This window comes from Dasypus novemcinctus, chromosome 18, assembly GCF_030445035.2.
Source record: "Dasypus novemcinctus isolate mDasNov1 chromosome 18, mDasNov1.1.hap2, whole genome shotgun sequence".
Lineage (NCBI taxonomy): Eukaryota > Metazoa > Chordata > Mammalia > Cingulata > Dasypodidae > Dasypus > Dasypus novemcinctus.
In genome coordinates this window covers 1,501,419-1,528,986 of record NC_080690.1, presented here as the reverse complement: position 1 = coordinate 1,528,986, position 27,568 = coordinate 1,501,419, and the positions used below count along the sequence as shown (strand labels likewise).

General features: G+C 72.0%; 1 protein-coding gene across 1 annotated transcript in view; it reads right to left on the bottom strand.

Moving 5' to 3' along the window:
* PIEZO1 (piezo type mechanosensitive ion channel component 1 (Er blood group)) overlaps positions 1-27,568 on the bottom strand; it is a 57,712-nt gene that overhangs the window by 15,766 nt on the left and 14,378 nt on the right. The window contains 23 exon segments of the mRNA XM_058279583.2: positions 3,501-3,705; positions 4,036-4,236; positions 4,551-4,676; positions 5,333-5,509; positions 5,617-5,777; positions 5,938-6,062; positions 6,182-6,367; positions 7,094-7,242; positions 8,152-8,339; positions 8,418-8,529; positions 8,751-9,011; positions 9,096-9,196; positions 9,728-9,821; positions 9,903-10,007; positions 10,117-10,282; positions 10,364-10,440; positions 10,442-10,578; positions 10,671-10,740; positions 10,742-10,840; positions 13,349-13,478; positions 13,550-13,592; positions 14,208-14,330; positions 17,634-17,729. Of these exon segments, the coding sequence (XP_058135566.1) occupies positions 3,501-3,705; positions 4,036-4,236; positions 4,551-4,676; positions 5,333-5,509; positions 5,617-5,777; positions 5,938-6,062; positions 6,182-6,367; positions 7,094-7,242; positions 8,152-8,339; positions 8,418-8,529; positions 8,751-9,011; positions 9,096-9,196; positions 9,728-9,821; positions 9,903-10,007; positions 10,117-10,282; positions 10,364-10,440; positions 10,442-10,578; positions 10,671-10,740; positions 10,742-10,840; positions 13,349-13,478; positions 13,550-13,592; positions 14,208-14,330; positions 17,634-17,729 (3,132 nt within the window).

The following is a 27,568-nucleotide window of genomic DNA, read 5'->3' as shown; positions in this document are numbered from 1 at the left end:
TGCCCCAGCAGTGGGCCTCCTGGGCATTCATCCCAGAGAAACAGGGGCTAAGTTCACACAAAACCTCACGGCAGCGCTGCTTAGCTGTAGCCGCTCCAGGCCGGAGACAGCCCGGCGCCTCTGCCAAAGGGTTACCGTGCTACACTCAAGCCTCGGAAGACGCTGTGGCAGCTGGGCGCTATCTCTGCGTCCCCAGAAGAGAAAGGGCGTGCTGGTAAACGAATCTGTTCCTCTGGGGTGACACCTCTGATTGCATTAAACTCGGTCCAGGGGCCTCTGATTAGATTCCCCGAGATGAGGCTTTCGATTCGACTAAGTCACGGGCGTGCCTCGGGCTCAGTGCCCGCCCCGTGCCGGGTCTGATATAAACCGGCACTCGGACAGACGCACAGAAGAGAGCGCGGTCCCTTCTGACCCTGCCACGTGACAGAAGGGAGAAGGTGCGGGGACCCTGGGAGGGGTGAGCCACGTTCATGCCTCAGAGTGCAGGGACGGGAGCGGAACAGCTGAGGCTGACACCGGAGGCTGCGAAGAAACGAGCCTGTGCCAGGAGAGGCTGCAGGCGCTGGGCACGGAGCCTCAGGGGCCCACGGGGCTCGGGAGCAAGGAGGCCAGAGGGGAAGCACGGCCGGGCAGAACCCCGGGGGCAGGCCTCGAGCTGGACTTTCCACGGCCTTGGAACCGTAAGCGTTTACCCCACGTAAACACCTTCATGAAAGCCAGCGGGTGTCGGGTGCTTTGCCTCGGCAGCCCTGTGGCCGATTAAGAGACTGAGCAAGGAAAAGTCGCCCAACCGCGGGCGCACGGCGCAGCGCGCGAACCTTAGGGCGCTCTGCGGGTGACGGAGGCCAGGCCGCCTCCGTGACGTTCTGGACAAGGCAAAACCATAAGGGATGACGACACATCAGTGGGCGGGGGGTCATCTGGGGGTGACGGGTGGCCTGTGCCCGGAAGCCCGATGGCGGCGACGCTAGAGAAACTGCGCGTTCGTCAAAAACCCCAGAACTTAACTCCACAGAGCGTGGGCTTTACCGTGTTAAAAACAAAACAAACCGCCGGGCATCTGGGGAGCCACGACGGAATGCAGACTGTGGCTCCACGCGACCACAGCCAGGGGAGAAGAAAGAAGGGCGCCGGCCTAGATCCTGGAAAGCGGCCGAGACTGCAAATGCCGCGCCGTCCGCTCAGGCTTCCCAGCTCGTCGGCCGAGAGGGCCGAGCGGCAGGGCCAGGGCCCTGAGCATACCCAGGGCCCGTCTGGATCGCTGTCTCCAGTAAAAGGAGCCCGGGCTCTTTCAGGGCGAGGACAGGGAAAGCGTCTTGTGGGATCAGGAAGCCAAGAAGGACTTGAAAAAAGGGAGTGATGTCAAAAGGCACAGAAGCCAACGGAAGAGCCCGCAGTGGCCAGAGCTGGCACGGGTCGAGCCGAGGAGGAAGGCGCGGTGGTGTTGGAGTAAAGTCGCAGATCCAGGTCAACATCCCGGGTCCACTCCAACGTCAGGGAACAATGGAACCAGTAACGCAAGAGGAATAAGGGGACGGAAAATCACACTGGCAACTGCCGCAGGCAAGGGCCACGGATGGTGCTAAAATTAGTAGGCAGAAGTCGAGGCAGAAAGAGGATATTTGCCGAGTGACGGTGTCCCTTCCAGAACGGTGTTTCATTAATTACCAAGAGCCAAACAGGCTTCCCCGTGTGAACCCACAGCAGACGCCGGGCGGGACACGCTGACCCGAGACGGGGCTGCGCCAGGGAAGCCACGTCCTGCTCCTGCGAGAGCACGCAACTCGCCTGAGGAAACGCCCCCAGCCCCGGGCGGGGGGACGTCCCACAAGGCAGCAGGGCAGCGCTCCCCAAGGACTAGGTCGCAAGGGGCGGGGTCGGCCCAGGCCGCCTGGATGGGGGAGGCCAGGGACGTGGACACGGCGCACAAGGGCGCTGGGCGGGCCCCGCGACGGACGCACGGCCATGGGAACCAGACGTCCACAGGCTGCGGGGCGGAACTGGCACCACGACAGTCGTGTTAGCTTGGCCACTGTGCTAGGCTTCTGGAAAATGCCAACGTTGGGGAAACTGGGCAAAGGGTGTTTATGTGGAAACTGCTATTTTTGCAAGTCTCCTGGCGTCTATGTGCAAAGTGAAGCAGCAAAACAAGGAAGGGACCAAGTGCAGACACACGCATGGGCGGGCCTCAGGTGTGTCCTGCCGAGTGAAGGAAGCTTCACCCCGCGCTCGGGACCCCGCAGCCGGGGGAGGCCACGGCTTGGTCCTGCTGTGACCGGGCGGTGACCCGAATGCACCTTTGTCAGAGGCTGGAGCGGCGCCTGGAAGGCGGCACCGGCCTCTGCGCGACCCGCCCCGACGAGCCTGACTTTGCAAACATGCCGGGGATGTGCCACGGACCAGCGCGCAGGGTCCCGCCCGCCGGGCTGAGCCGGTTTGAGCGCAAGCGTGACTGGGTTCTGGCACTCGGACACGAGTCCACGCTGGTGATAAAACGGAAGGCGAGAAACGCAGAGCGGACGCTCTCCTTTAGCAGGAAGCTGAGGAGTAAGCAGAAAAGGAAAAGCAAAACCTCCTCCTTCGTGTCCACGGAAGGTGGACTCAGGAGGGAATCGGTGAATCTGACGGCACCGGGCGCCAGGGTCAGACTCAGCAAGGGAAGGCTCCCCCCCCCCCGCGGGCATGCGGCGCAGCGTGCGAACCTCAGGGCGCCCTGCAGGTGGCGGAAGCCAGGCCCGAGAGCCCGCGTGTTTACCACGCTGCCTCCGTGACGTTCTGGACAAGGCGAAACCATAAGGGCCAACGAAGATCAGTGGGCGGGGGGGATGGCGGGAGGGACATCGGGGGCGATGGGCGGGCTGTGCCAGGAAGCCTGTTGGCAGCGACGCTAGAGAAACTGTGCGTCTGTCAAAAAACCCGGAACTTAACGCCACAGAGCGACTCTGCCACGGTCACACCTCGTCACTCTCCAGGGGCTTCCAGGGACCTCTGCAGACCCAGCGGGCGCAGAGGCCTCCCCGATCTCGGGACGCGCCAACGTCCCGAGGCCCCGAGGAGCTGCACCGCCGCCGGCACCCTGTGTGGCACTCCTGCCCCCGTGCCTGGAGACACAGCAAACCCCAAGTTCAGGGCATCCTGCAAAGTCACTGGCCGGGACTCCCCACAGCGCCGGGGGCTGAAAGACGAGGCCGCTCGAGGCGCACACCGCCGGCTCCCGGATCACACCGAGCGGCTCCAGGGGCGCCACGGGGGAGGGGCATGTGCGCGTGGACAGCTCATGGGGCAACGAAGGGGTGTCCCGGCCCCGGCCCCGCAGCCAGGGAGGGCGCCTGCTCTTCCGAGACACACCGGCAGCCCCAACGGCCGCTCCCGCAGCTCTCTCTGGAGAGAGTAGCACGTTGGAGAAAAAAGAAACAGAACGTTGGGCAAAGTGGGCGCAGGAGGCAGGTCAGGACGCCGGCGTCCCGGGCGGCGGCGTGGCGCGGGGGGAGGCTCACCGAGGCAGAGGGCGGGTGGCACCCCCAGGCACAGCAGGTACTGGTAGAGCAGGAAGAGCGCCAGGAAGAGGCAGTAGTTGGGCCAGAGGCGGGCGATGGCCGCGCGGCGGCGGCGGGTGAGGATGGCCACCAGCCAGCAGCCGTGCAGGATGACCATGGCGTTCATGCGCTGCCCGATCACCGTGACCGCCATCAGGAAGCAGATCTGGGGGCGGGGGTGCGCCATGAGCCTCGCCGGGCGGGGCGGGCTCGGGGCGCCCAAGGGGGAGTGCGCAGGCCAGGCCGCCGTGTCCTCGCGGCTCGGGGCGGGGATGGCTGGCCGGTCTCCGTCACGCAGAGCCCCAGCCTTGTCACATGCTCCCGCCTCTTGGCTGCGCCCCCACCCGTGCTGTGGGGGCCACCACATGCACAGAGCTGGCCCAGCCCTGGGGGCGGCACCCCCGGGCACGGGCAGGAGGACTGAGTGGACGGGGCCCACGGGGCCCTCAATGTTCAGCTCATCCACACTGCGAGGCAGGGCCCCCAGGGGCCTCACCTCCAGCCCAAACTTGTAGAAGAAGAAGTTGATGAAGTACTTGAGGCAGCTCAGCAGGTCTCGGTCGAGGTTCCGGCGGGTGCCGTCGGCGCAGACGGCCTGGGCAGGCAGGGGCGCCGGCTGGCGCTGGCGGCGGAAGTGCTCCTGGCGCCGGTACACCATGGCCTCAAAGACCAGCAGCAGCAGGACCTGCAGGTGGTTCTGGGCGGGGACAGGGCGGTCAGAGGGCGCCTGCCCCAGCCCCGGCCCCCAGCCCCCCGCCCCCAGACCCCCGCCCCCCCTGGCCCCAGGCCCCCGCCCCTGGGCCCCTGGCCCCCAGCCCCGACCCCCCCAGCCCCTGGCCCCCAGCCCCCAGCCCCGGCCCCCGGCCCCCCGATCCCCTGGCCCCCGGCCCCCAGCCCCAGGCCCCCGCCCCCGGGCCCCTGGCCCCCAGCCCCAGCCCCGGCCCCCGGCCCCCCAATCCCCTGGCCCCAGGCCCCCGCCCCTGGGCCCCTGGCCCCCGGCCCCGCACTCACCTGGACGTAGCCCAGGTTCGGGTAGCCCTTCCGCACCCCAAACCAGTTAGCGGGGTCCACGGGCCCCCGGTAGAGCAGCGACTGGCCGATCTCCTCCTTCTGCAGGTTGGTGCTATTGGGAAGGGGCTGACGGAGGGGGCGGCTCAGCTGCCTGCCCCCGCCCGGGACACCAGGCCCGCCCCACCCCTGCCCGGGACCCCAGGCCCGCCCTGCCCCGACCCAGGACCCCAGGTCCGTCCCCTCCCTGCCCGGGACCCCAGGCCCGCCCCGCCCCTGCCCGGGACCCAGGCCTGCCTCTGCCCTGTCCCTGCCCTGTCCCTGCTCAGGATCCCAGCCCTGCCTGAACCACACCTAGGACCCCAGGTCCACCTCCGCCCTGACCCTGTCCCATCCCTGCTCAGGACCCCAAGCCCTCCCCCGCCCAGACCCCGCCTATGATCCCAAGCCCGCCCCTGCCCCGCCCCCACCCGGGACCCCAGGCCCGCCCCTGCCCTGCCCCCCAAGGCAGTTGTGGGCCAAGCGCCAGGGCCACGGGGGCTGTCGCTGAACCTCCCTCACGGGCACGGGGCACCAGGGGAGGAAATGCCCGCAGGGGAGGAAAGGGGCGGGCTGCCCCAATGGCCCTGCCCGCCACACCAAGCCCGAGGCCCCTGCCCCTGCCACGAGAGGTCGGCGCGGCACCACCCCCGCCACACCCCGCGTGTTGCGGGACGACCGGGCTGGAGGACCCTCCTCCAGGGAGCCCTGCCCTGCGGCAGGCGCCCACGCCCGGCGGGCCCCACCTGGGTGCAGTTGCTGGCGTAGTCCTGCGGGCTGACGACCTTGAGCTGGTAGAGCATCTTGCACACGATGACGACGCAGGTCCAGATGGTGGCCAGGCAGGAGGCCATGGGCCGGAAGCGGGGGTAGGGCAGCGCGAAGGCCCATAGCGCCACGAGCAGGAAGTTCATCACCGACACCTGGGGGGGGCGGCAGGGCTGCATGTGGGCGGGCGGGGGGCGGCCCCGCGGGCCCGGCTGTCCCCAGGCTTCTGAGCGACCCCGTCGCGGGCGGGGGCCACCCTCACCTCCTTCAGGGCCACCCAGACGGTGTACAGGGCCACCAGCTTGAGAATGTGCAGCTCCAGCAGGCGCCGCAGGAAGTCCTGCGTGCGCGTGAGGCTGTCGGAGAAGCTGGCGGCCAGGTCCAGCAGCCGCTCGGCCACCAGGCCCCACTTGCTGGTGGGGGCTGCGGAAGGAAGGGAAGGGGCAGTGTGGCGTGAGGGGCGCCGGGCGGACCTGAGCCCGGGGCGCAGCCCGTCCGTCCGCCTCCCGACCAGCTCCAGGGTGCGGGAGAGCCCGAGGGGCTCGGCCGCCAGGCCTGGCCCCCAAGCAGCCCGCTGACTCGCCTTCAGGGCCCTGCTCGGCCTGGGGGGCTCCCGCCGCGCCCGTCCCCGCATGCTGGGGCCCTTCCTGCGGCTCCGGCTCGTCGTCCTCCTGCAGCAGCAGCGAGGCCTCGCTCACTGCGTCCTGCCTGCGACGCCGTCGCTGTGTGTCACTGCCCGTCCGGGGCCCGGGGACGCGCGCCCACCCTGCCCGCGTTGGGGCGGGGCTCCTCCCGGGCGCCCGGCGGGGAGGGCGTGGCCGGCGTACCTGCGGGCCCAGCGCGGGGGGCGGCCAGGTGCAGGCGTGGGCACGTGCTCCAGGCCCGTGAGCCGCATGAAGGGCCGGTGGAAGTAGTGCAGCTGCAGGATGCAGGCCAGCAGGAAGAAGCCGGGCACAAGGATGCTGGAGAAGAGCTCGGTCACGCCGAACTGCTCCAGGCCCAGGTCCCCCAGCCTGTGGGGGGCGGGCGTCAGCGCGGAAACGGGGGACACGGGGATGAAGGGATGTGGGGACACAGATGTGGGGACGAGGGGACACGGATGCAGGGAAGAGGGGACATGGGACAAGAGGATGTGGGGACACAGACATGGGGACGAGGGGACAAGGGGATATGGGGACAGACATGGGGATGAGGGGACATGATATGGGGTGAGGGGACATGGGGGATGCAGGGACGTGGAGACGTGGGGGGCTTGGGACGGGGGGATGCAGGGATGTGGGTACAAGAGAACACAAGGACTTGGGGACACAGGGACAGGGGGACACGGATGCAGGGATGAGGGGACACAGGAATGAGGGGACACAGGAACAAGGGGACACGGACGCGGGGACAAGGGGTCACAGGGACAAGGAGACAAGGGGATATAGGGACGAGGGGACACAGGAGCACAGACATGGGGATGAGGGGACATGGGGGATGCAGGGACATGGAGATGTGAGGGACTTGGGACGTGGGGGACGCAGGGACGGGGGACACAGGAAGCAGGGACGAGGAGACATGGGGACGAGGGAACACGGGGACAAGGGAATGTGGAGACAAAGGGACGCGGGGATGAGGGGACGCAGGGCTGAGGGGACGCGGGGCTGAGGGGACACAGACACGGGGACAAGGGGACATAAGGATGTGGGGACGCAGGGGCGGAGGGCGCAGGGGCGGGGACGCGGGGACGCGGCGCTCACTGCTCGTCGGTGAGGCCGGTCAGGTTGCGCCAGTAGGCGGGGAAGTCCTGGAACTGGAAGGTGTAGACGGCCACCAGCACCAGCATGGTGTAGGCCACCACCAGCCACCAGAAGGCCCGCAGCAGCTTCCGCCACAGGCTGTAGTAGACCTGCCGGCGGGCGGGCGAGGGGGCGGTCAGGGGCGCCCACACCCACCCTGCGCTGCCCACACGCCATGCAGCCCACCTGTGCCCACACCCTACCCGGCCCCACCCACACTGCCCTGTCCTCCCGGCCCCGCCCACGCACCACCTGGCCCCGCCCATGCACCACCTGGCCCCGCCCAAACCCTGCCCAGCTCCGCCCACACTCTACCAGGCCCCGCCCACACTTGCCGGGCCCCACCCACTCCTGCCTGACCTGCCGCATGCCGCCTTGCCCCGCCCATGCCCTGCCTGGCCCCGCCCACACCTGCCCTCCTGGCCCCACCCACACACCGCCTAGCCCCACCTGTGCCCACAGCCTACCAGGCCCCGCCCACATGCTGCCTGACCTGCCGCATGCCACCTTGTCCCGCCCATGCCCTACCTGACCCTCCCACACTTACCAGGCCCCACCCACACCTGCCCTCCTGGCCCTGCCCACACACCGCCTAGCCCCACCTGTGCCCACAGCCTACCAGGCCCCGCCCACATGCTGCCTGACCTGCCCGCATGCCACCTGGCCCCACCCATGCCCTACCTGGCCCCACCCATGCCCTACTCGGCCCTGCCCGTACTTACCAGGCCCCGCCCACACCCACCCTGCCCTCCTGGCCCCGCCCACACCGCCTAGCCCCACCTGTGCCCACCGCCTGCCAGGCCCCGCCCACACGCTGCCTGACCTGCCCGCGTGCCACCTGGCCCTGCCCGGCCCTGCCTGTGCCCACACCTGGCCCCGCCCAAACCAGACCTGGCCCCTCCCATACTCCACTGGCCACGCCCATACCCTGTCTGGCCCCGCCCACGCCCAAATCTGGCCCGGCCCCTCCCATACTCCACTGGCCACGCCCACGCCCGGCCCCGCCCGCCCGCCCACACCTGGAAGAGGGCGAGGCAGAGCAGGAAGAGCAGCATGTAGACGATCTTGTAGACCACCAGGCGGCCGGCAAAGCTGACCACGATGAACATGCCGGCGCACACGTAGATCCAGTACTTGGCGTAGACGCCCATGACCAGCGCCCCCAGGCTCTGCAGCAGGGCCTGCGTCTGCGTGGGCCGCACGGGCTCTGCGGGCCACCCGGGACGAGGGGTCACGCGGCTTCTGGGCCTGGCGGCGCCGCCCCCTCCCGGGCCTCCCAGCTCACCTGCCTCCGCCACGGCGACCTCCGCCAGCTCCGCGGGGGGCTTCGCCCGCCGCAGCAGCTTCTCCTTGACAAACTGGCGCAGCAGGAGCCAGAAGGTCAGGGTGTAGAGCAGCTGGGGAGAGGGGCGCGTTGAGGGCCGCGCACAGAGCCCCAGCCGGCGCCACGTGGGGGGGCCCAGGGCACGGGCACAGCCGCCGGCCCGACCCGCAGGCGCTGCGTGCCCCCACCCCACGGGCGCTGCCGTCCCCACCACGGACGCCACAGCCCCGCGCAGCCCTGCCCCGCAGGGCGGACGGGCAGCGGGCGAGGTGGCGGTGTGGCCGGCCCGCTCACCATGGCTCCCAGGTCCAGGCAGGGGTAGCGGGTGTGCTCCAGCCCCAGCTGGCGCAGGCTGACGGGGCCCAGGGCGCGGGGCAGCTCGGGGCGCAGGTCCATGGCCCACACGTAGCGCAGGACGCACAGCGCCATCCCGTAGAGCAGGAGGAAGGGCGCGCAGAGCAGGGCCAGCTGGCGGCGGCTGCGCGCGATCCACAGGACACAGGCCCAGAGCAGCAGGGCGAAGGTCAGCCAGCTGTGGTAGGTGATGCTCCACACCTGGCGGCGGGACGCGCCGGGCTGAGCGGCTCCCTCCCCGGGCACGTGCCGGCCTCCCCGCCCCCAAGGACACCCGCGGCGCACCATCATGGCGGTGAGGGCGCACACGTAGCTCTGGTCCATGATGAGGCGGCCCAGGCCGTGCAGGGGCGACGCCGCGCCAGGCTCAGCCAGCCGCTGCCGCTCTGCCGGGGGAGGGGTGTCACGGGGAGCAGGCGGCACGGCGGTGGGCACAGCTGGGAAGCATCAGGACAGGTGCCCGACTTGCCAGGCAGCCTGGGCCACTCCTTGGCCCTCTGGGTGACCCTCGGCCCTTCAGCTTTGGGCGACGCCCCTCAGGGCCAAGCTCCCCGAGGCAGGCACCCCCACCCCGAGGCAGCTCGTGCCCAGTGACGGACGCAAAATAGAAACCGAGGCCCAAGGTAAAGAACGAGGTCCCACAGGCTCTGTCTGGCGCCAGGGCCTGCCCAGCCCCCAGCCCGGTTTCTGGGAACTGGGACACAGGTAAGGGGAGGGCAGGCGGCCCGGGAAGTCCCACAGGGCCTCGGGGGGGCAGCAGGGCCCTCCTGATCTGGTCCCAGCGAGGGGCAGGGGGGGCCGGGGAGGCCGAGGGCTGGCCGCCGAGTACAGCGTCCTCAGGCCCCGTGTCCATGGGGCGGGAGGACGGAGGGACCCGGGAGGGGCGTGCGCGGGGGTCCAGCCAGGGCACCACTCACGGGGGCGCAGCCGAGCGGGGCGGCGGCCTGTCAGGTCGTGCAGGGTGCAGTTCTCAGCTTCCGACACGGGCCGCACGGGCATGGGCAGAGCGTGCTGGAGAAGGCCCGCGAGCGTGAGCTGAGCCGGGGGTCAGCAGCCCGGCCCGCCCCCCCCCCCCCTCGGCCAGCTTCCCACCTGGACCTCCTCCCCATTGGCGGCGCCGGCCTGGCCCCGGGGCCACTGGTCCACCTCGGTCATCTCCACCTCGCGTTCGGGGTCTTCAGCAGCCGCCCCCTTCCCCTGCAGAGACAGGGCTGTGAGCTCAGACCCCCGAATTCACCCGAGACTTTGGGCCTGGAGGGGGGCAGGGGCCACCACGGCCACCGGGGCCCGAGGGGCCGGGGCTCACCGCGGGCCGGTGCGGGCGGAGCTTGAGCAGCAGGGCCACGGTGTAGGAGAGCAGCAGCAGCACACCGGGGCTCACGTAGACGGGCCAGTCGTGGCCGGTGTTGAGGGCCAGCGCGTGTGGGTGCGAGCAGTTGGTGGGGCCCGCGAAGTCCTTGAGGCCGAAGAGCCTGCCAGCGGGACAGGGGCGTCAGCGCCGGGCGGCCAGCGCCGCGCGCGGTGGGGGCGGGACATGCGCCGCGCGGCCTCACCTGGCCCAGAGGCCGGCGGGCGGGAACAGGTCCTGGGCGAAGGGCGTCTGGTAGCAGTAGAGGCAGACGAGGTGCCCCGGCGCCAAAGCAGCCCACCATGACGCAGACGCCGCCGAAGCCCAGCGAGCTGATGGGCAGGTGGCAGGCCCACCATGTGCAGACAGACAGGAAGACCAGCAGGTAGACGCCGGACAGGGCCGAGGGGTGTGCGATGCCTGCGGGGCGGACGCGGCGTCACCCCGGCCGGAGCCCGCACCGCCCCGCCACGGCGCCCGCGTGGGGTCCCCCCCGGCCCCGTGGTACCTGCCAGCGGCGAGCAGCGCCACGGCCAGAGTGCGGCCCGCGGCCACGAGCAGCCAGTGGGCGGTGACCCCAGACGAACCGGACGGCCAGCTGCGACCTCCGCGTGGGGGCCGGGGCCAGAGGCTCCCCGCGGCTCCGCCGGGGCGGTAGGCGTCCATGCCCCCTCTGGTCATCCTGCCAAGGCCACGAGAGGGGCAGGGGGTCAGGCCCGGGAGGGAGGGGGTGCTGGTGGCCCCCTGCGCAGCCCCCCGCCCCTGGCCGCCACGTCCACGCTGCCTCTCACTCGAGCCACGGGCCTGGTGGGCCTGCGATCAATCCCCTCCCAGCCCTGGCACAGAGTGAATGGGCCACAGAGACGGACTGTGGACCTCTCTCTCCACCAAATTCACGGAGCAGGCCCCACGGATTTCCGCCTCGGGCCCCCAAGCACCTGGCAGGTGCAGGCGGCTCACGAGGCCTCAAGTAGGGCGTTAGGAGGAAGGAAAAGGAAGAAAGAAGGAAGAAGGAAGAAGTTTCTTTTATATGGAGAAATACTGAGGTTCGGAGAGGACGGGCGGTCTGCCCCAGGCCACGCAGCTGGGGTGGGAGGAGCCGGGACTCAAACCCACTTTCCCTCCTGCCTACGGCCTCTGGGGACAGGCCTGGGACGGGGCCAGCTCCCCCAGCCTCACCTGCCCGCAGGGGACAGCCACCCTGCGGGGGCACATTCCTTTTGCCTTACCCAGAGATATCCCAAATCAGAGCTGCTGCCAGACACCGGAGCAAGTCACGGTGCTGTGGAAAGTACATGGGCTGGACCCGGGGGCCCCACACGGCCTTAGAGACGTGCCCCTGGGGCTCGCCCCCGTGGGAACCGGTCAGGAGTGGGGGCTTGCGGGGGAGGGCATGAGAGAGCCAGGCCCTCCCAGGGCGAGAGCACGGGCCTGGGGCCCTGGGGGGGCCGGGGCACGTTCACCCGGCCTGCAAGGGGGCGAAGGCGCGTGCCAGCTGCCAGCCAGGGGCGGCCGGGCCCCAGGCCCCTCCTCAGGCCACATGGCCCGTCTGAGTGTCAGCCCCGTGGACAACGGAGGCGGGGGCTGAAGGAAACACCCCGCCCCAGCCTGGCCCCGACCCTGGGAAATGTTCTGGAAGGACCGTGGAGAACGCTGTCCTGGCGTGGAAAGAACAAGGCAGCTGCTGCGGGGGCGGCAGGTGCTGGAGGCTGCCCGGCGGGGCACAGCGTGGCTGCACATCGACCGTCCAGCCGGGCCCGAGGGCCCCGTCAGCGCCTCTGTGCTGCTGCAAACGTGACACGCGTGACGGGGGGGTGACACGTGTGCCGTGGAGCAGGGGCCCTTGGCGGGCAGGTCTCGGGCTGCGGCTGAGCCCAACAGGGTACTCATTTGTCTACACCCGCGGGCCCCGGGTCAGGCTCTTGCTGAGGACACGGAGGCTGGTGACCTGTCCCCACCCCGCCCCGTGCGCCTGAGGCCCCTCCCTGAACTCCCGGGGCCTGTCCTGGGGCGGGAGCGGGGGCTGGGGCCTGGGCAGTGCTGACCCCCTCTCAGATGGCCGGCAGAGCCCCCTGGCCCTCAGGCCCCCGACGCCGCCCCTGAGTGGGGGCGGCCCCTCCAGGCAGAGACCGCCGCCCCCCTGCATGGCCCGGAGCCCCCTTCCTCTCGGGAAGCAGAGCCCAGGCCCAGCAGGCTTCAGGCCCCTGACCGACGGCCACAGGGGCACGGGGTGACTGGGCCCCCTGGTGCCTCCCGGCGGGCACTCTCCTGCCCACACCTGAGGGTCATCAACTGGCCGAGGCTGGGGACGTGGCCTCATTAGGCAGAGGCCAAGGCCAGGATGGGTGGGAGGGGCCGGGGGCCCGGCAGCCCGGAGGCCCAGCACACCTCTCCGCCTGGTGCCCCTCCGAGCTTGGCCCTGCCTTGCCCTCTAGAGTGGGAGCCCCGGCCGGGGGGCCCTGAGCCAGCGGGCCCCCCTGCCCCGAGGGCATGGCCCGCCCCACCCCTCGCACCAGCAGAGGCCACTCCGATAGCCAGGCCACCAACCTCCCAGGCTGGGGGGGCACTAGGAGGGCCATGGTGGACAGTCCCCGAGAGCCCACACGGCACAGGGTCCACGGTGCTTCATCCCACGGTGGAGCTTTGTGGCAACAGGCCTTGGGGTCCCCGCCTCCCAGTTAGAAAGTAGGGGAGGGAAGCAGATTTGGCTCAACGGATAAGGTGTCCGCCTACCACATAGGAGGTCCAGGGTTCAAACCCCGGGCCTCTTGACTTGTGTTGAGCTGGCCCATGCGCAGTGCTGATGCGCGCAAGGAGTGCCGTGCCACGCAGGGGTGTCCCCTGTGTAGGGGAGCCCCACACGCAAGGAGTGCACCCCGTAAGGAGAGCCGCCCAGCGCGAAAAAACCGCAGGCCTGCCCAAGAATGGCGCCGCACACAAGAAGAGCTGCTGCAGCACAATGATGCAACAGAAAGAGACACAGATTCTGGGTGTCGCTGACAAGAATGGAAGCAGACACAGAGGAACACACAGTGAATGGACACAGAGAGCAGACAATGGGGGAAGAAGAGGGGGGAGAAATAAAAGAATTTTTTAAAAGTAGGGGGTGCAGGAGTCCTGGAAACAGTGGGGGCGGGGTGCAGCGTGACCCCACGGGCACGCGTGCCCACCCGCCCGGGAAGCCCCTCACCAGCTCCTGGGGGCGCCGGGCCTCCCGGGGGAGGCGCCTGCAGAGGCCAAGGCAGACGGACGCGACGAGCAGGATGCCCAGGTCGGGGGCCACGAGCCGGACGGTGCTGGGGATGTCCTTCAGGTCCAGCCTGCGGGGAGCCGGGTGAGCACCGCGGCCGGAGGCCCTGCCCCACCCCAGCGGGAACCCCGGGGCTCTTACCTGGTGACCCCGACGTGTCGGGAGAGCGTCTCCCAGGGGCTGCCTGCAGGGCCAGGAGGAGCGGGGTCAGGCCAGCAGGCGGGGCCCGGGGCCAAAGCCGCCTCCGCACAGCCGGCGGCTGTCGGGGTGCAGGCTCCAGGCCCCCTCATGCCACGCCCGGCCCCAGGGCAGACGCAGAGGCCGGGGCTCGGGCCACGAGGGGCCCCCCAGGCCCAGCGAGCACGTGGCTTCTCGGGCCCCAGTGAGGCGGCCGTGGGCACCCCGAGGCCAGAGGCCGGGCCGCGCTGGCCGCATGCAGCGGGCCGCAGCCTGGCACCACGGGAGGGGTCAGAGCTGGGCGCCCACCTGCCGCCGGCTGCTGGGGTTGGTTTGGGGGCGGCTCTGTGCAGGAGCACGTGGGCTGGCGCAAGGGCCAGCCCGTGGCGAGGGGCGCTGGGGGCGGGCAGGGGCTGGTGGCGCCACCCGGCTGAGTCCAGATGCAGGACAGCGGCGCAGCCGAGGAAGACGGCACCGGGGAGGGTGCCGAGGAGACCGTGGAGCGCCGGGAGGCCACCCTGCCTGAGAGACGCAGGGGCCCACTGCCCCCACCCTGCGCTCCGGCTCTAACTGACGGAGGCCCCGGGGTCCACCCTCAGCCCCCCAGTCCCCGGTGACTCACAGCCCGGCCCCAGGAGCTGGTCCAGGCGCGGCACGGTGTGCAGGCAGATCTGGAAGGTGCCGTGGGCCAGCAGGAAGAGCAGGCTGAGGCCCAGCAGGGCGCGGAGGAAGCGGGCGGTGTGACCTGCGGGCGGTGGGCAGGCTGAGGTAGGGGCGCCGGGCCGGGAACCGGGACCCCCGACCCCACGGCGGCCGCACGGCCGTCCCCAGCCCATGCGGGTGCTGCAGCCAGCACCCCTCGCCACTCACGGCTGCCCAGGTGTGTGTGCCCTCCTGACCCCCATCCATGGACGAGGCCACGGGCCCAAGACCATGCAGCCAGGACCCGGCAGAGCACGACGCCCGCGGGGCCAGCGCAGAAGGAAGAGCCTCCTGGGCTCCAGGCACTCTGGGCTGTGTTGTTGCCCAGCGAGCGCCGGGGTCGCTGCTGCTCGGCCCCGGGGAGGTCCGCGGTGACCGAAGCACAGAAATCAGGCGGCGGCCCCAGGGGAGGCGATGGGCTCCGCTCCCTCTGCGCTCTCGGGCCAACGGGAGCGCCTCCCACCGGGGTGCCATGGGACCAGGGGCTTGTGCGCGGCCTGCGCCAAGCGCTCAGGCCCACTGCCCAGCTGACCACACCACAGCCCAGCACCCAGCGAGGCCAAGGGACACACTCAAGTCCAGAGGGTCCGCCCGGAGGCCACCGTGCCTGCCAACTCAGCTCCGTGGGGGGGCAGCCCGTGTCCGGGGGCCAAGCCCCTGCATGTGAGCGCGGCCCCACCAGCGCCTCCCTGCCCTCTGGGCTCTGCGTCGCTCTGCCTGGCGGGTCGTGGGGACTCACCTCCCAGGGAGCCCTGCAGTCTGCACCCCACCCCCGGCTCTGGGAGGAGCGCCGCCCCAAGATGAACAGAGAGGCCTCGGCAGTGGCGGCCTGCACACGGAGGCTGGCCCGCGGGCATCCCCTCCCCACCCTGCGCTGCAGGTGGCTGCCCCTCTGCCCCAGCCCCCAGGCCCCCCCCGCTGTGGGCACATCATGCCGACCCGGCCGAGCCCAGGGGCTGGAGACCACGGGGAGCGCTGCCCCCCGAGAGCTCAGGCACGGTGTGGGCTGCCAACAGCGGAGCCCACGACAGGCGGCGCTGGGAGCGTGAAGGCAGTGGGCCATCTGACCGGGAGGCCTCCGGGTCACAGGGGGTCGTGGCCGGCCCGGCTGCTGTGGGGTCAGGTGGGGATGGGGTCTGCCGGGAGGGGGGAGGTGCTGCCCTGGGGAGGGTCCGGGTGGTCGGCCGGGGGCCAGCCAGGGCTGCCCCGAAGGCTCAGCCTCTGCTCCGGCAGGTCCTGTGAGCCCCACGCGCTGCAAACCCGCGAGGGCAGGCGGGAGCTCGAGGCAGCGCGGACCTTGGCGTCCTTGCGCTCTGCCCGCAGGGCCCATGGCTGCCGGCCTCTCCCCAGGACAGGCCGAGTCCCAGAGGCCAGGGACACCCCCAAGAGACCGAGGAGCTCTCCAGGTTCTGGCCCGCCGCCTCTGCAGGCGCTGCCCCAGCCCCTGCCCCGGAGGCGCAGCGCGGAGGCCATGGGGGCGGCAGGGGCTCCTGGCTCCCCCTCCACCAGGCTGGCCGCGCAGGGAGCGGCTGCCTCCAAAAGCACAGGCTCCAGAGCTGAGCGGCCGGAATTCCCCAAGGGCCCTGCCAGGGGCCACTCGGGCTGGGAAGTGCCTGGACTTCCCGCCCCCGGCGGCAAGGCCCTCTGCCCAACAGCAGCTCACACCCCCCTGCCGGCCCCCTCCCCACAGCATGGCCCCCAGCCAGGCCAAGGACCCCGAGAGGCAGAGCCGTGGCCCCAGGGACTGGGGGAAGGAGTGAGTGCCGGTGCCTGCCAGAGCCAAACCTCCTGGGTCCGGGGCCCGCTGGCCAGAGGCCATCACCAGGGCTGCCCTCTGACCACCCAGGCCGCCTGCCCCCGCCTCCCGGGGACACCCGCTGCCCAGTGGGGCGACAGCTGCCCAGTGGGGCAACAGCTGCTCTGGACCCAGTGAAAATTGTGAAATTCCATAACTGCAGGGCACTGGCCAGCGCTGACGGGCGGGGAGGTGGGGCGCCGCTGTGCGGAGGCGCTGCTCCTCCACCAGCCAGCACCCCTGGACCCCCAGTGTGGGCGCGGCCCTGGCTCCAGGGCTGTGGAAGGTGGGCGTGCCCATGGGCGCCCAGCAGAGCCACGGCTGTGAGGCCATCACGGGGCCCCGAGGGGCTCCCCAAGGCTGTGGGCCTCGTCGGGGGAGGCCAGGTGGGGCTGCAGGGGGGACGGACAGGGCTGCTGTGTCCAGCAGCTTCTGGCTCGCCCTCTGCCCCTGGCTGGCCAGCAGGCCAGGCCAGGCGTGACCTTCCTCCCCGCAGTGGGCGGAGCACCAGGCCCCAAAGGCCCCCACGGCCACGCCCACGGCCACAGAGCCTGCGGTGGGGGGACCACAGCAGAAGGAATTGAAGCCGGCATCCGCCGACCTTACAGCAGAGGGGCCCCTCAAAAGTGGCAGAGGGAAGGGACATGAGGAGGACGTGGGCGCAGTCCTGGTGGGGGAGGGGCGGGCGGGGCTGAGGGGGCGCCCACCTGCCCTGCACAGAGCCACACCCAAGGACGTCCGTGCCCTGCGCCCAGGACCTGGGAGCATAGCCCGGGGGGCCGAGGGGGCCGGCAGGGACACAGGTACAGTGCAGACCGGTCAGGGGGGTGGGCGTGGAGCGGCCGGAAAGACGCTGGACCAACCCCAGGGAGAGGGGACGCCACACGCATGCTCACGCCCCGTGTGGGGAACTGTCCCTGAGGTGACAACTGACACAAAGGAAAGACCCCCGCATTAGCTGTGAGCCACAACAGGACAGAACAGCTACTGGAGGCCTCCCACCCTGGTCTGGAAAAACCCAGGGGACTGAGGGCCCTGCAGGGCCCCGCCCTCCCGCTGGGCCCCGCCCCCTCCCGCTGGGCCCCACCTTCCCACTGGCCCCTCCCCAAGCCTTTGGCTCCGCCCCTCCTGAGCCCTGCCCCTCCTGCTGGGCCCCGCCCTCCCACTGGGCCGCACCTTCCCACTGACCCCACCTTAAGCCTTGGTCCCGCCCCTCCCAAACCCCACCTTCCTGTTGAGCCCCACCCCTCCCACTGGGCCCCGCCCTCCCACAGGCCCCTCCCCAAGCCTTTGGCTCCGCCCCTCCTGCTGGGCCCTGCCTTCCCGCTGGCCCCGCCCCCTCCCGCTGGCCCCACCCTGAGCCTTGGTCCCGCCCCTCCTAAACCCCGCCCTCCTGTTGAGCCCCACCCCCTCCTGCTGGGTCCCGCCCTCCCCGCGCCCTTGGTCCCGCCCCTCCTGGGCCTGGGCCCCACCCTCCCGCTGGCCCCACCCTGAGCCCTTGTCCCTGCCCCCTGAGCCCCGCCCTCCGGCTGGGCCCCGCCCCCTCCTCACCTGGAAGGCTGTGCCGGGTGGGCCCGGGGAGCCAGGGCAGCAGCAGCAGGCACAGCAGGTAGACCAGCGAGAGGAGGTTGATGCGGAGCAGGCAGGCTGCGGGAGAAAGGGCGGTGAGGCGCGGCAGGGTGGGCTCTGGCCCCCAGAGCGCAGGGCCGCCGGCACACGGCTCGTCCCGGCCGCCCCAGCGGCGTCCCCACGGCCAGGCGCTGCCCCGGAGCCTGGCACTGCCGCGGTCTGCGCAGGGACCAGGGACCCCGCGTGGTGGGCGCCGAGGGGGCAGCTTCCCGTCACGCTCGCCGGGTCCTTTTAACCCCTCGCTTTACATCGGCACACGGGCAGGGGTCCTTCCTGTGGGGTGCAGCTGCGCCTCCAAGCGCGTCGGTTAGGAAAGCACCTTGTGGTCAAGGCCCCCACAGGTCCAGCCTCCCAGTCGCCCACACCACCCCCAGCCCCGCTCATCCAGTAGGTGATACTGGTCCTGTCGGGTGCGACGCGGCCCCAGGCGCGGCCCTGGAGTCGCCCACGCTGGCACGCAGCGCGCCCCGGCCTTCTCGCCCTGTAACGGCGGGCACATATGCCCAGTGGGACCCGCTACCGCCTGTTGCCCGGCTTCACCTATGGAGGGCAGCGGGCCCTGACCGGCGGCTCCAGCTGCTCTGCTGTCTGCCCTGTCGGGAGCCGCTCTTCCTGGGGTGCCTGGGGAGGGCTGGCCCAGGGCCCCAAAGCCCCCGCGAGCTGCCCAGGGGCAGGCGCCACCGCCCCCCGTGCATCCCAGGCCCACACCGCCTTGAGCGGGCTGCCCTGCGCTGACCCCGGACTCGCCCCCCCAGAGCCAGAGCGATGGGCAGCGCTGGCAAGGCGCCAGCTCTCACCACGCGGTCCCACGACAGCACAGGCGGCCTGCTGCTCACCAGGCCAGCAGGAGGCCCAGTGGGCGCCCAAACCCACACGTGTCCCCTCCAAGAAGGACCCCACTCCAACCCCAGCCCCTCCCCAACCCCGAGGCCCAGGGCTCCCCAGCGCTGCCACCCCCCGGCCCACCCAGCTCGAGCTTGGCAGACACAGACGTGGCGAGAGGAGCTGAGGTGCCGTGGGCCGAGAACCACCAGGCGGGCAGGGGCCGAATGTGCGCCGTGACCTCGCGGCAGGGCAGGCCTCGGCACCCACGGCTGCGCCATGCGTGCCCAGACCTGCCCCGGGTGTCGCCGCCACGTGCTGGCACCGGGCCTGGGAGGAAGTGGGCCCCGTTCCTGGCAGATGTTTCCGTCACCCCGAGAGGCGAGGTCGGGGGCTGCGCTGGCTCCCCCTCGCCCAGACGCCCGGGCCCCGGGCCTCGCCGTCCCCTCCACCGGGCGGAGATGCCCTCCTCCTCCCGCCACACCCGCCAGCTCCAGCGACAGGCTGCGTGCTTTGAAACCTAAAGCTTGTCAACAATTACACATTTCGTTTTAAAAATCAACCTGAGAGATAATGAGTTTACGTGAAGCCTCCAAGCTCCTCTCTCCAGCCTGCCGGGTTCTGCCTCTCTCCACCCCAGGGGGCGGCCCCCGCCTGGCATCAGCCTGGGGGCAGGGGCCGCGGCTCCAGCCGGGTGCCCTGGCCCATGACCTGCCCAGGTGCCCCCCGCCAGGGCCCTGCCTCCAAGGAGCTCACAGCCCGACATGCCAGGGACACCGGAGCAGGACGAGGACGCGCGGAGAGCGGGAGGCCTGAGCCGCAAGGCCTGGGGTCCTCTGAGGGGCGCACCTGGCAGGACCAGGGGCACCTGAGCTGAGGGCGGGGCATGGGCAGGTGCTGGGGGGACACTGGGCCGGCAAGCAGCTGATGGGCAAAGCGCGGCGGAGCCCGAAGCAGAGGCCAGGGCACGGCAGAGGGGGCCGGAGGCCACAGTGGTGGCGACCCCGCACCGCCCGGCGCCCCCGTAAACCGACGCCCTCTCTCCTCCGCAAGAGTCCCTGTCCCCGTCCCCAAGGCGGAAGCAGGCGGCCCCTTCGCTGCCTCAGCGGGGAGCCTGGCAGGGGACGGGAGGGGGGGGCTCAAGTTTAAATACGTGCCCAGCTGTCGGCGGGGACGCTGGCAGGGGGGGAACAGGTGGCATGCGCGGTGCCAAAGCAGGACCCTTCCCAGCCCCAAACACGCGCCCCAGGGGCTCGGACCCGAGCACCAGGGCCTACGCGCGGTGAGGGAGCCCCCAGCCCGGCCGGCCTCTGCTGCGTCCACTGCACGCCGAGCTTCTCCAGCAGCCCCCGCGCCCAAGCGCTGCGCAGCTGAGTGGGGACAGCCCAGCCCTGGGGGAGCCAGCGGGCTCCACACACCTGGGGTGGCACCGACGACAGCCCCGACTTCTGGACTCGCGGCCCAGTGCTCACTCGACCGCACCCCGGAGCCCACAGATGGAAGGAGGGGCCACAGCAGACGAGGGAGGGGCGCCCACAGCCAGCACCCACGAGGAGCAGGAGGCGAACCCCGGCCGCTCCTCATGGGGGTCAGGGTGCAGGGGGTGGGGGTCGAGCCCCCCACTGCTCCCCTCGCCCACCCCGGGCTGGCTGCACAGTCCACGCCTCCCAGGGCGCGGGGGCACGGCAGGGCGCACGCCCCCCAAGGCCCGCGGTGGCGCTGGGAGGGAACGAGCCCTGCCTGAGCAGGGGGCACAAGGCGCCGGAATGGGGGCCGAGGGCCGGGAGCCTACAGAGGACTGGCAACCCACTGGCCAGTCGTGGCCCCGACGTCCCTCTCCCTGCCTGGACCCCAGGGTGATTGGGCCCCAGAGGCCCCACCACCAACCCTGAAGGAGGGGCGCTGCCAGGCGGGCAGCGAGGCCAGGGCCACACCCAGCCGCCCTGTGCAGCCCTGCTCGGCTCCCACCCCTTGTTCCCAGCCCCCCGGCACGCTATCCCCAGGGGGCAGCTTCGCGCGGCTCCCTCTCGCCTCGCGGGCACAGACTCGAAATCCCTTTAGGCCTCGAGGCCGCACCCAGGGCAGGGGGCAGGGGCTGCCCTCTGGGCCCCGCCACGTCGCGCCTGAGAAGCTGGGTGGGTTTGGGGGTGGACAGGGGTGAGGGTGGGCCGAGGCCACCTCCAGAGTGCGCTGGGTGGGGCTGGGCCCAGCCCCCGAAACCCACCCTCGACGGCCAGAGCTGTGGGTGGGGGACTGGGCGGGCGGTAGCCTGGCCTCCCCCGGCTGCCCCCACCCCCAGGCTGGGCAGGGGGCCGAGGACCTGGAGGAGCCATGCCTGGCGAGAGCGGGACTTCAGAGCCGAGCAGCGCCACGGGGGCCGGGGTCAGCGGGGAGGGTGTGGGGGGCGCTTGGGGGCAAACCCCCCGAAGCCCGTGCGGGGGCAGGCAGGCAGGCCGCACGGAGGAGCGCCCCATGCACCCCGCGGCCCAGGGCTCACCCTGCGGCCCACGCGGGCTGCCCGGCCTGGGGCGTGCCCCGCCCAGGGGCAGTCAGGGGAGGGTTGGGGCCCTTGGCAAGCTGACCCCGAGTGGCCCCAGGGGTCCTGGGAGGGAGGGCCTGGCCTGAAGGGTGTCCCCAAGGGAGGGGACGCGGTGGGGAGCCACCGGCTGGTCAAGGTGCTGGGCCCCTTGGCCACACGGCCCGGCCGCCTCCCCCGGATGCCCGTGTCGGCTGAGGAGACGAGGGCTGGGAGGAGCGTGCAGGAGCCGCAGCAGGACCAACCAGCCCCCCGGGGTCCCCCGAGGTCGCCCGAGGCCCGAGCAGGTGGGGAGCTCTCCGTCCGGCAGCCAGAGGCTCTGCTGCTTTGGGTGCCATGAGTGTGGCTCCGACTGGGACTCAACATGCAGGGCGGCCGGGGGAGAGGGGGACAGGCCAGGAGGGCTGCCCGGAGGAGGGGGCCGGCTGGCTCTGGGGTGGGGGAGGCCGTGGCCAGGCCCAGGCTCCAGCAGGGAAGGGGACGCCCCGGGAGGAGCCAGGCCTCGCCTGCCCGGGCAGCTCCCACCTCCCCATCCGGGCTGCCCGCTGCGGCGTGACCTCATGGGGGAAGTATGCGTCCTCCTGAGCCAGCGTGGGGGTGGGGGTGGGGGAGCGCCCCAGCCGGCAGGACAGGCCCAGAGGCCCCAGCCCTGCCGGCCCACGGAAAGGGACGCCGGGCAGAGCACCCACGAGGAAGGCGCCCCGGCCAGGTTCAGCAGTGACGGGTGGGGGGGGGGGGCACTGAGGGGCCATGAAAGCGCCGAGGCCCCCGCCCCTGTGCCAGGTGCCCCCGGACGGACACCCCAGGAAAAGGCCCCAGGCCCTGCACCCGGCAGGGGGACGTGAGGAGAGCCCTGGAGGACGCCCCTGGGGCTGGGGGTCCCACTGCCCCGTCGTTCCCAGCGGGAACCTCAACTTCCCTGTAAGCTGGGGCTGACCACACACCGCGCGGCCGAGGGGCCGTTGTAACGACAGGCCGGCGGGAGCCAGGCCCCCCGGCCCCTGCCCCTCCCAGCAGCCCCCCGAGGTGGATGTCATCAGCCTCGTTTGAGGGGGCGCGGAGGCTCATGACAGACACGTCCAGGCCACAGCAGAGCCGGATCGGAGGCGCGTCTCACCCTGGCCGCGCGCCAATGGCCGGGGCTGGACAGAGACCAGGAAGTGGCCGAGGGCAGGCTGGGGGGGCTGGAGCCAAAGGAAGGGGCGAGAGTCAGCGACTGGGGGGCACTCTCGGGGGGCACGCAGGGACAGCGTGCGAGGGAGGGGCTGGGAGGGCCGCCCACCAATGAGAGGGCGGCACCCGGCTGGGGAGGCGGGAGGGGGCTGCTGGACACCGCCGCGCCGTCCCTGTCCATGCTGCGGCACAGACTTAGGGCTGGGTGACCCCCGGCCACCCCTCTGGGGCCCGCCCGCGAGAGCCGTCGCAGATGAGGACACGGAGGCCTCGCCGGCCAAGGGAGGGGCGGTCCCAGGGCCGGGGGGCAAGGCCGCGGGGCTCGCAACTCGGGGACCTGCTGGGGACTGGCGAGGGCTGGCGGGGGCTGGAAGGGGCAGGCGGGGGCTGGCAGGGACTAGAGGGGCTGGCGGGGGCTGGCAGGGGGTGACAGGGGCTGGAGGGGCTGGACAGGGCTGGCGGGGGGCTGGCGGGGGCTAGAAGGGGCAGGTGGGGGCTGGTGGGGCTGGCAGGGGCTGGCAGGGGGTGATGGGGGCTGGAAGGGGCAGGTGGGGGCTGGACAGGGCTGGCGGGGGCTGGCGGGTCCTGGCGGGGAAGCAGGGCCAGGTCTGTCCGGGTGGAAGCTACAATGCCCGAGCCACCAGCACAGGCTGGACAGCCGAGACACGAGGTGCTCTGGGGTGGCTGGAGCCCAGGCCTCTGGGGGCAGTGGTGGCAAGGAGGGTGGCCTGGAGGGCTGGGGGGCAGGGGGAGCGGGAGGTCAGGGCAGCGTCCCCTGCCAGGGGAGGGTCGTGTCAGGCAGCAAGAGCCGCCCCTCAGCGGCCATGCCCCCACCGCCCGCAGACCCCGAGGCGCGCCCTGGCTTCCCCGCCCGTGAGAGGGGACGCCGCTCCGCAGCCCGCCTCGCTGGGCGCACCCCGCCCCGGCCTGGCACGCGGCAGGAGCCTCACCGGGTACCGAGGCCCGACCTCATGCCTGGACGAGGCAAAGCCAGCCCGGCCATGCAGGGAGGGTGGGCGGCTCGTGGGACGTCCCCCACACCCGGCACGGCCGCCCCACTCCTGAGGCCGCAGGCCGGGGGAGAACTGAGGCGAGCCGAGGGCACCCCAGGCGGGAAGGACGGGGGTTTCCAGACGAGCTGCCCAGGGCGTGGGCACCACTGGGGCGACCTGGAGGGCAGGTGGCACCAGGGGCCTCGGGGAGGCAGGGGGACGCCGGCCCAGGCACCTGCTGTCCGGAAGAGCACGCTGTGCCGGGGGGCGGCGGGGGCAGGCCAGCGGGGAGGGGCTGCGCAGAGAGGGCCGGGCGCTGCGGCTGCCGGGAAAAGCGTCCTGCCGGGAGGGAGGGCCGAGCCCACGGGGAGAACACGGCCACAGCCACGGGGACCACGCCAGCGCCCGCCGCCTCTGTGAGGGACGCCGGGTGCCGATGCGCGCCCCGTGGGAGCCGCCCGGGTGGCCTCGGCTAGCCCACGTCCTCTGGCCGCGGGGTCCCTGTCTGGGTGGGGGTCGTAGCTGCCCCCACCTCACAGGTGGCAGCGGCCTCAGCGCCCGGCGTGTGGCAAGAGGGCAGGGGTCCCGGGCGCGAGCTGTGCACGCGTGAGGACGGAGCACACGCGTGTGAATACACAGGAAGGCCCCGAGTGAGGCCATGTCCTGCCGCCCAGGGGGCGTGTCCTCCACTGGGCGGCTGGAAAGGGCCTGAGGGGGCTGGGAGGGGGGAGAGAAGGGCAGCAGGCCCAGGGGCAGGTCTGAGGGGCGGGGCCTCCTGAGGCCGTGGGGGGCTCTGCAGGGCCCGGGGCTGGGTGGCGGAGGCCCTGGTCCAAGCACTGCCCTCCCCCGCCCCCAGCCCCGCTGCCCTCTGGGGCGGCCGCGCCCGGCCTTGTCTGCCTTGGATGTGAGTCCCGTAAACACTTCCCTTCTAGAGTCCCTGCAGGGGTGGGGGAGAGCGGGTGGCAGGAAAGGGGGGGAGGCCACGGGGCACAGGACCCGGGGGTGACCGGCTCCCCTCCCCGCTCGGCCCTATGACCCCAGAAGCCCCTGTGGCCACACCTGCTGCCCCACCCCTCCCCCAAGAGCAAGGCACAGCACCGACCCCTGCCCAGCACCTGCACGGCAGGAGCCAGGGAGCGGCGGCTCTGGAGGACGAGACCGCGTCCCCCCCCCCGACCTGGGAGCCCTCCAGGGCAGCGACCCCGGCCGGGCATGTGTCCCCCACACGGGCCCCTGAGGGCAGCCAGAAGGTGGGCTGTGGGGGGGCAGCCGGCGCTGGGCACCGTCAGGAAGGCGGGTCCCTCCCCAGGCCGACCCTGCTGGATGCCCCCATAGCCCACAGAGCCGGCCACGGCCCCCGGAGGCGCCAGGCGACGGCCCTGCCCTGACCCGGGCGGTCGTGAAAACACAACTTGGAGCCACCCTCGGCTCCGAGCCGAGCCCACCCGCTCAGCCGCGAAGGCCCAAGGTTCCCATCCAGAGTGCCAGGCTTCCCACGGACTGCCCCCAGCCACGAGCCCGCCCCAGACCCCGGGCCCCTCCACTGCCCCCTCCCCAGGAGCCCACCCCAGACCCCCGGGCCCCTCCACTGCCCCCAGCCATGAGTCCACCCCAGACCCCGGGCCCCTCCACTGCCCCCAGCCACGAGCCCACCCCAGACCCCGGGCCCCTCCACTGCCCCCAGCCACGAGCCCGCCCTAGACCCCGGGCCCCTCCCGTGCCCCCTCTCCAGGAGCCCACCCCAGACCCCCGGGCCCCTCCAGTGCCCCCAGTCACAGGCCCACCCCAGACCCCCAGGCTCCTTTAGAGCCCCTCTCCCCGGGAGCCCGCCTGCCCCAAGCTGGGGCCTTTCTGTCCCCCATGAACCCCAGGCCCGACTCCAAGGCCACTGAGCTGAGGGTTTTGCCCCGACAGGGTCCCGCGTGGCCCCCTCTGCCCCTGGCAGCCCGGAAGGCGCGTGACAGCCCCTTCCCTGGAGAAGGTGGCCCCCCGCGCCCTCTTGGCGGTGCCGAGGAAACTGTCAGCGGCGCTCTGGGACGCTCGGCCCCTGGGACCCCATGCATCTTCACAGCAATCCCAGGATGTGCGGCGGCAGGTGGACGTCGGCCGGAGGGGTCGAGGGGGTGTGTGGGGGGTCTAGGGCACGCCGAGGGCTTGCGGGGGGCCCCCAACCTCTTCCTGCTCCGCTGGGCCCCGGGTGCAGGTGGCCCTGTGGCCGCAGAGGGACCCCCAGGCCCCCGGCCAGCCCCGCCTGGACGGCCACCCGCCCAGCAGCCTCTCCCGGCAGAGGCGGCCTGCCAGGCGCCTGCTCTGCGTAGCCGCTAAGAGGTGGGCACAGGCGCACGGGGGGCTCCGGGGGCCGTCGCCCCAGGTGTGGAGCACAGGCCAGGTGGCGGGCGGGAGCCGGGCCTCACGGTGGTCCCCGGGGGCTAGGCAGGCAGGGGTGCCAGCGCCCCCACTTTCCTGGGGAGGGGACACCGGGCTGGCAGTGACATGTCACCAGAGCGTGCGCCGTCCCCGGCCCCAGGGGGAAACGGGGAGAAGGGAGGGGCTCTCCCCTGGGGCCATGGGACCCGCCGCCCTGCCCGGAGCACCACAGCGCCCCGGGGAGCCAGGGGGCTGAAGGCAGGGGCCCAGCGACGGGAGGCAGCCGTCGCCCCGAGGCCGCTCAGAGGCCATGCACCCCCCAGCGCCCGCAGGCCTGCCCCCACCCTGGCAGCCCCTCCCCAGCGTGGACCGGCCGCCCGCCCGCCCCCCACGACGGGCTTTGTTTGGCCTGTCCCCAGCCCCGCCCCTGTCTCCCCGGGACGGCCAGCGCTGCCCATTGTCAGGGTCCAGCTGTTTACTCTGCTCTTTGTCCCCTGAAGGATCAAAGCCTCGTGGCCCCGGCCAGGGGACGTGTGGACTCCAGGGCGGGCTGGGGTGGGCGCCTTCCCGGGCAGAGCGTGGCGCTTGCCCCCGCCTCCTCAGGCCGCAGGACACAGGCCCAGTGGCCCCTGCCGGTGATGCAGGCAGGCGGGGGCCGTGGGGGACTCGGGGTGCCTGCTGAGCCCCACCCCCCCACCCCCCAATCTGGTCAAGGAACCAGGGTGGGCAGCGCCGGGCACTCAGGGCCCCACCCAGGGGGCTGCCGCCTGGACACGTGGGGACGCCTGTGTCCCTTAGGACTCCACTGAGGGTCCGGGGACCCCCGAGCCCCATTGGCTGCCAGAGGGGGGCACGCAGGGCACAGACGGGCCGCCTTCAGTGCGCTGTGAGGCTCGACGGGTCCCCTGGGCGCTGACCCCTGTTCTCCTCACCCCACCCCGCCCCCTGGAACCCTCATCTCAGGGTCCGCCAGGGCCCCCAGCATCTGGGGGATTGGCCCCCCCACAGCCCACCCCCAGCTGCTCCAGCCGGGTCCCCTGCACAGGTGGCCTAGTGGACCGGCCACGGCACAGGCCCCGTGGAAGCGCAGCCCACACCAGCCGCTAGGTTCTCGGAGGACACCCGCGGCTGTGAGCAGCTTCCTGCGCCTGAGCCCCGGGGCTGCCCGCCCGCGTGGCGATTCCGGCCTGCCCAGTGCCCGGGGAGGAGCTGGCGGTGGACGTTCCCTCCAGGGCATGAGGCCGCGGCGGGTGGGGCTGGCTGCTTCCCGTGCTTCCTGGGCTGGAGAGGGGCTGCTGCACTGACCGAGGCCTGGAGAGTGGACAGAACATTCCAGAAGGGCCCTCTGGCCACACTGGTTAGCTCTGGAAGGCTGGGTGCGCAGCCACGTCCAGAGTGCATGCCACTCCCTGCCTGCCGGCGCTCCGGGATGGGATTTCAACAAGGACCACGGGAGCAAAAGGGGCTTTGGAAACTTCTGGAACGCAGGCTCCTCCAAGCCTGGTCGCGGCTGCTCTGACCGTCAGAAAAGGCCTCTCGGGTCCACGCTGCCCCCCACTCGGGGGCACTGGCCCCGCTCAGGCAGGGCGGTGCCAGGCGGAGGGCTATCCCCGCCCCCCCAACACACCCCAGAGTGGTTCCTCGGAGGAGAGACCTGCACGCGGCAGAGCCCGCCAGGGGACACGCTCCGCCCCGGGTCAGGACAGGCACTGCCCGTGCCGCGGACACAAGAGGGACGCACTCGGGGCTCGGGTCCTCGCGGTCGGCCCCAGTGAGCCGGCGCCACCCAGCGCGGAGAGCCACGGGTCCAGCCCACTGCACGCCCAAACGAGGGCCGTGCATCGGGCGTCTGCCCACGGGTCAGGCTCGGCGCACGCCCTGGGGCAGGACGACAGAGCTCAGGGACCCCGCGGTTCCCAGGCAAAGCCCCGAGGCAGCACCCACCGGGGCGCAGGGGAGCACAGGAC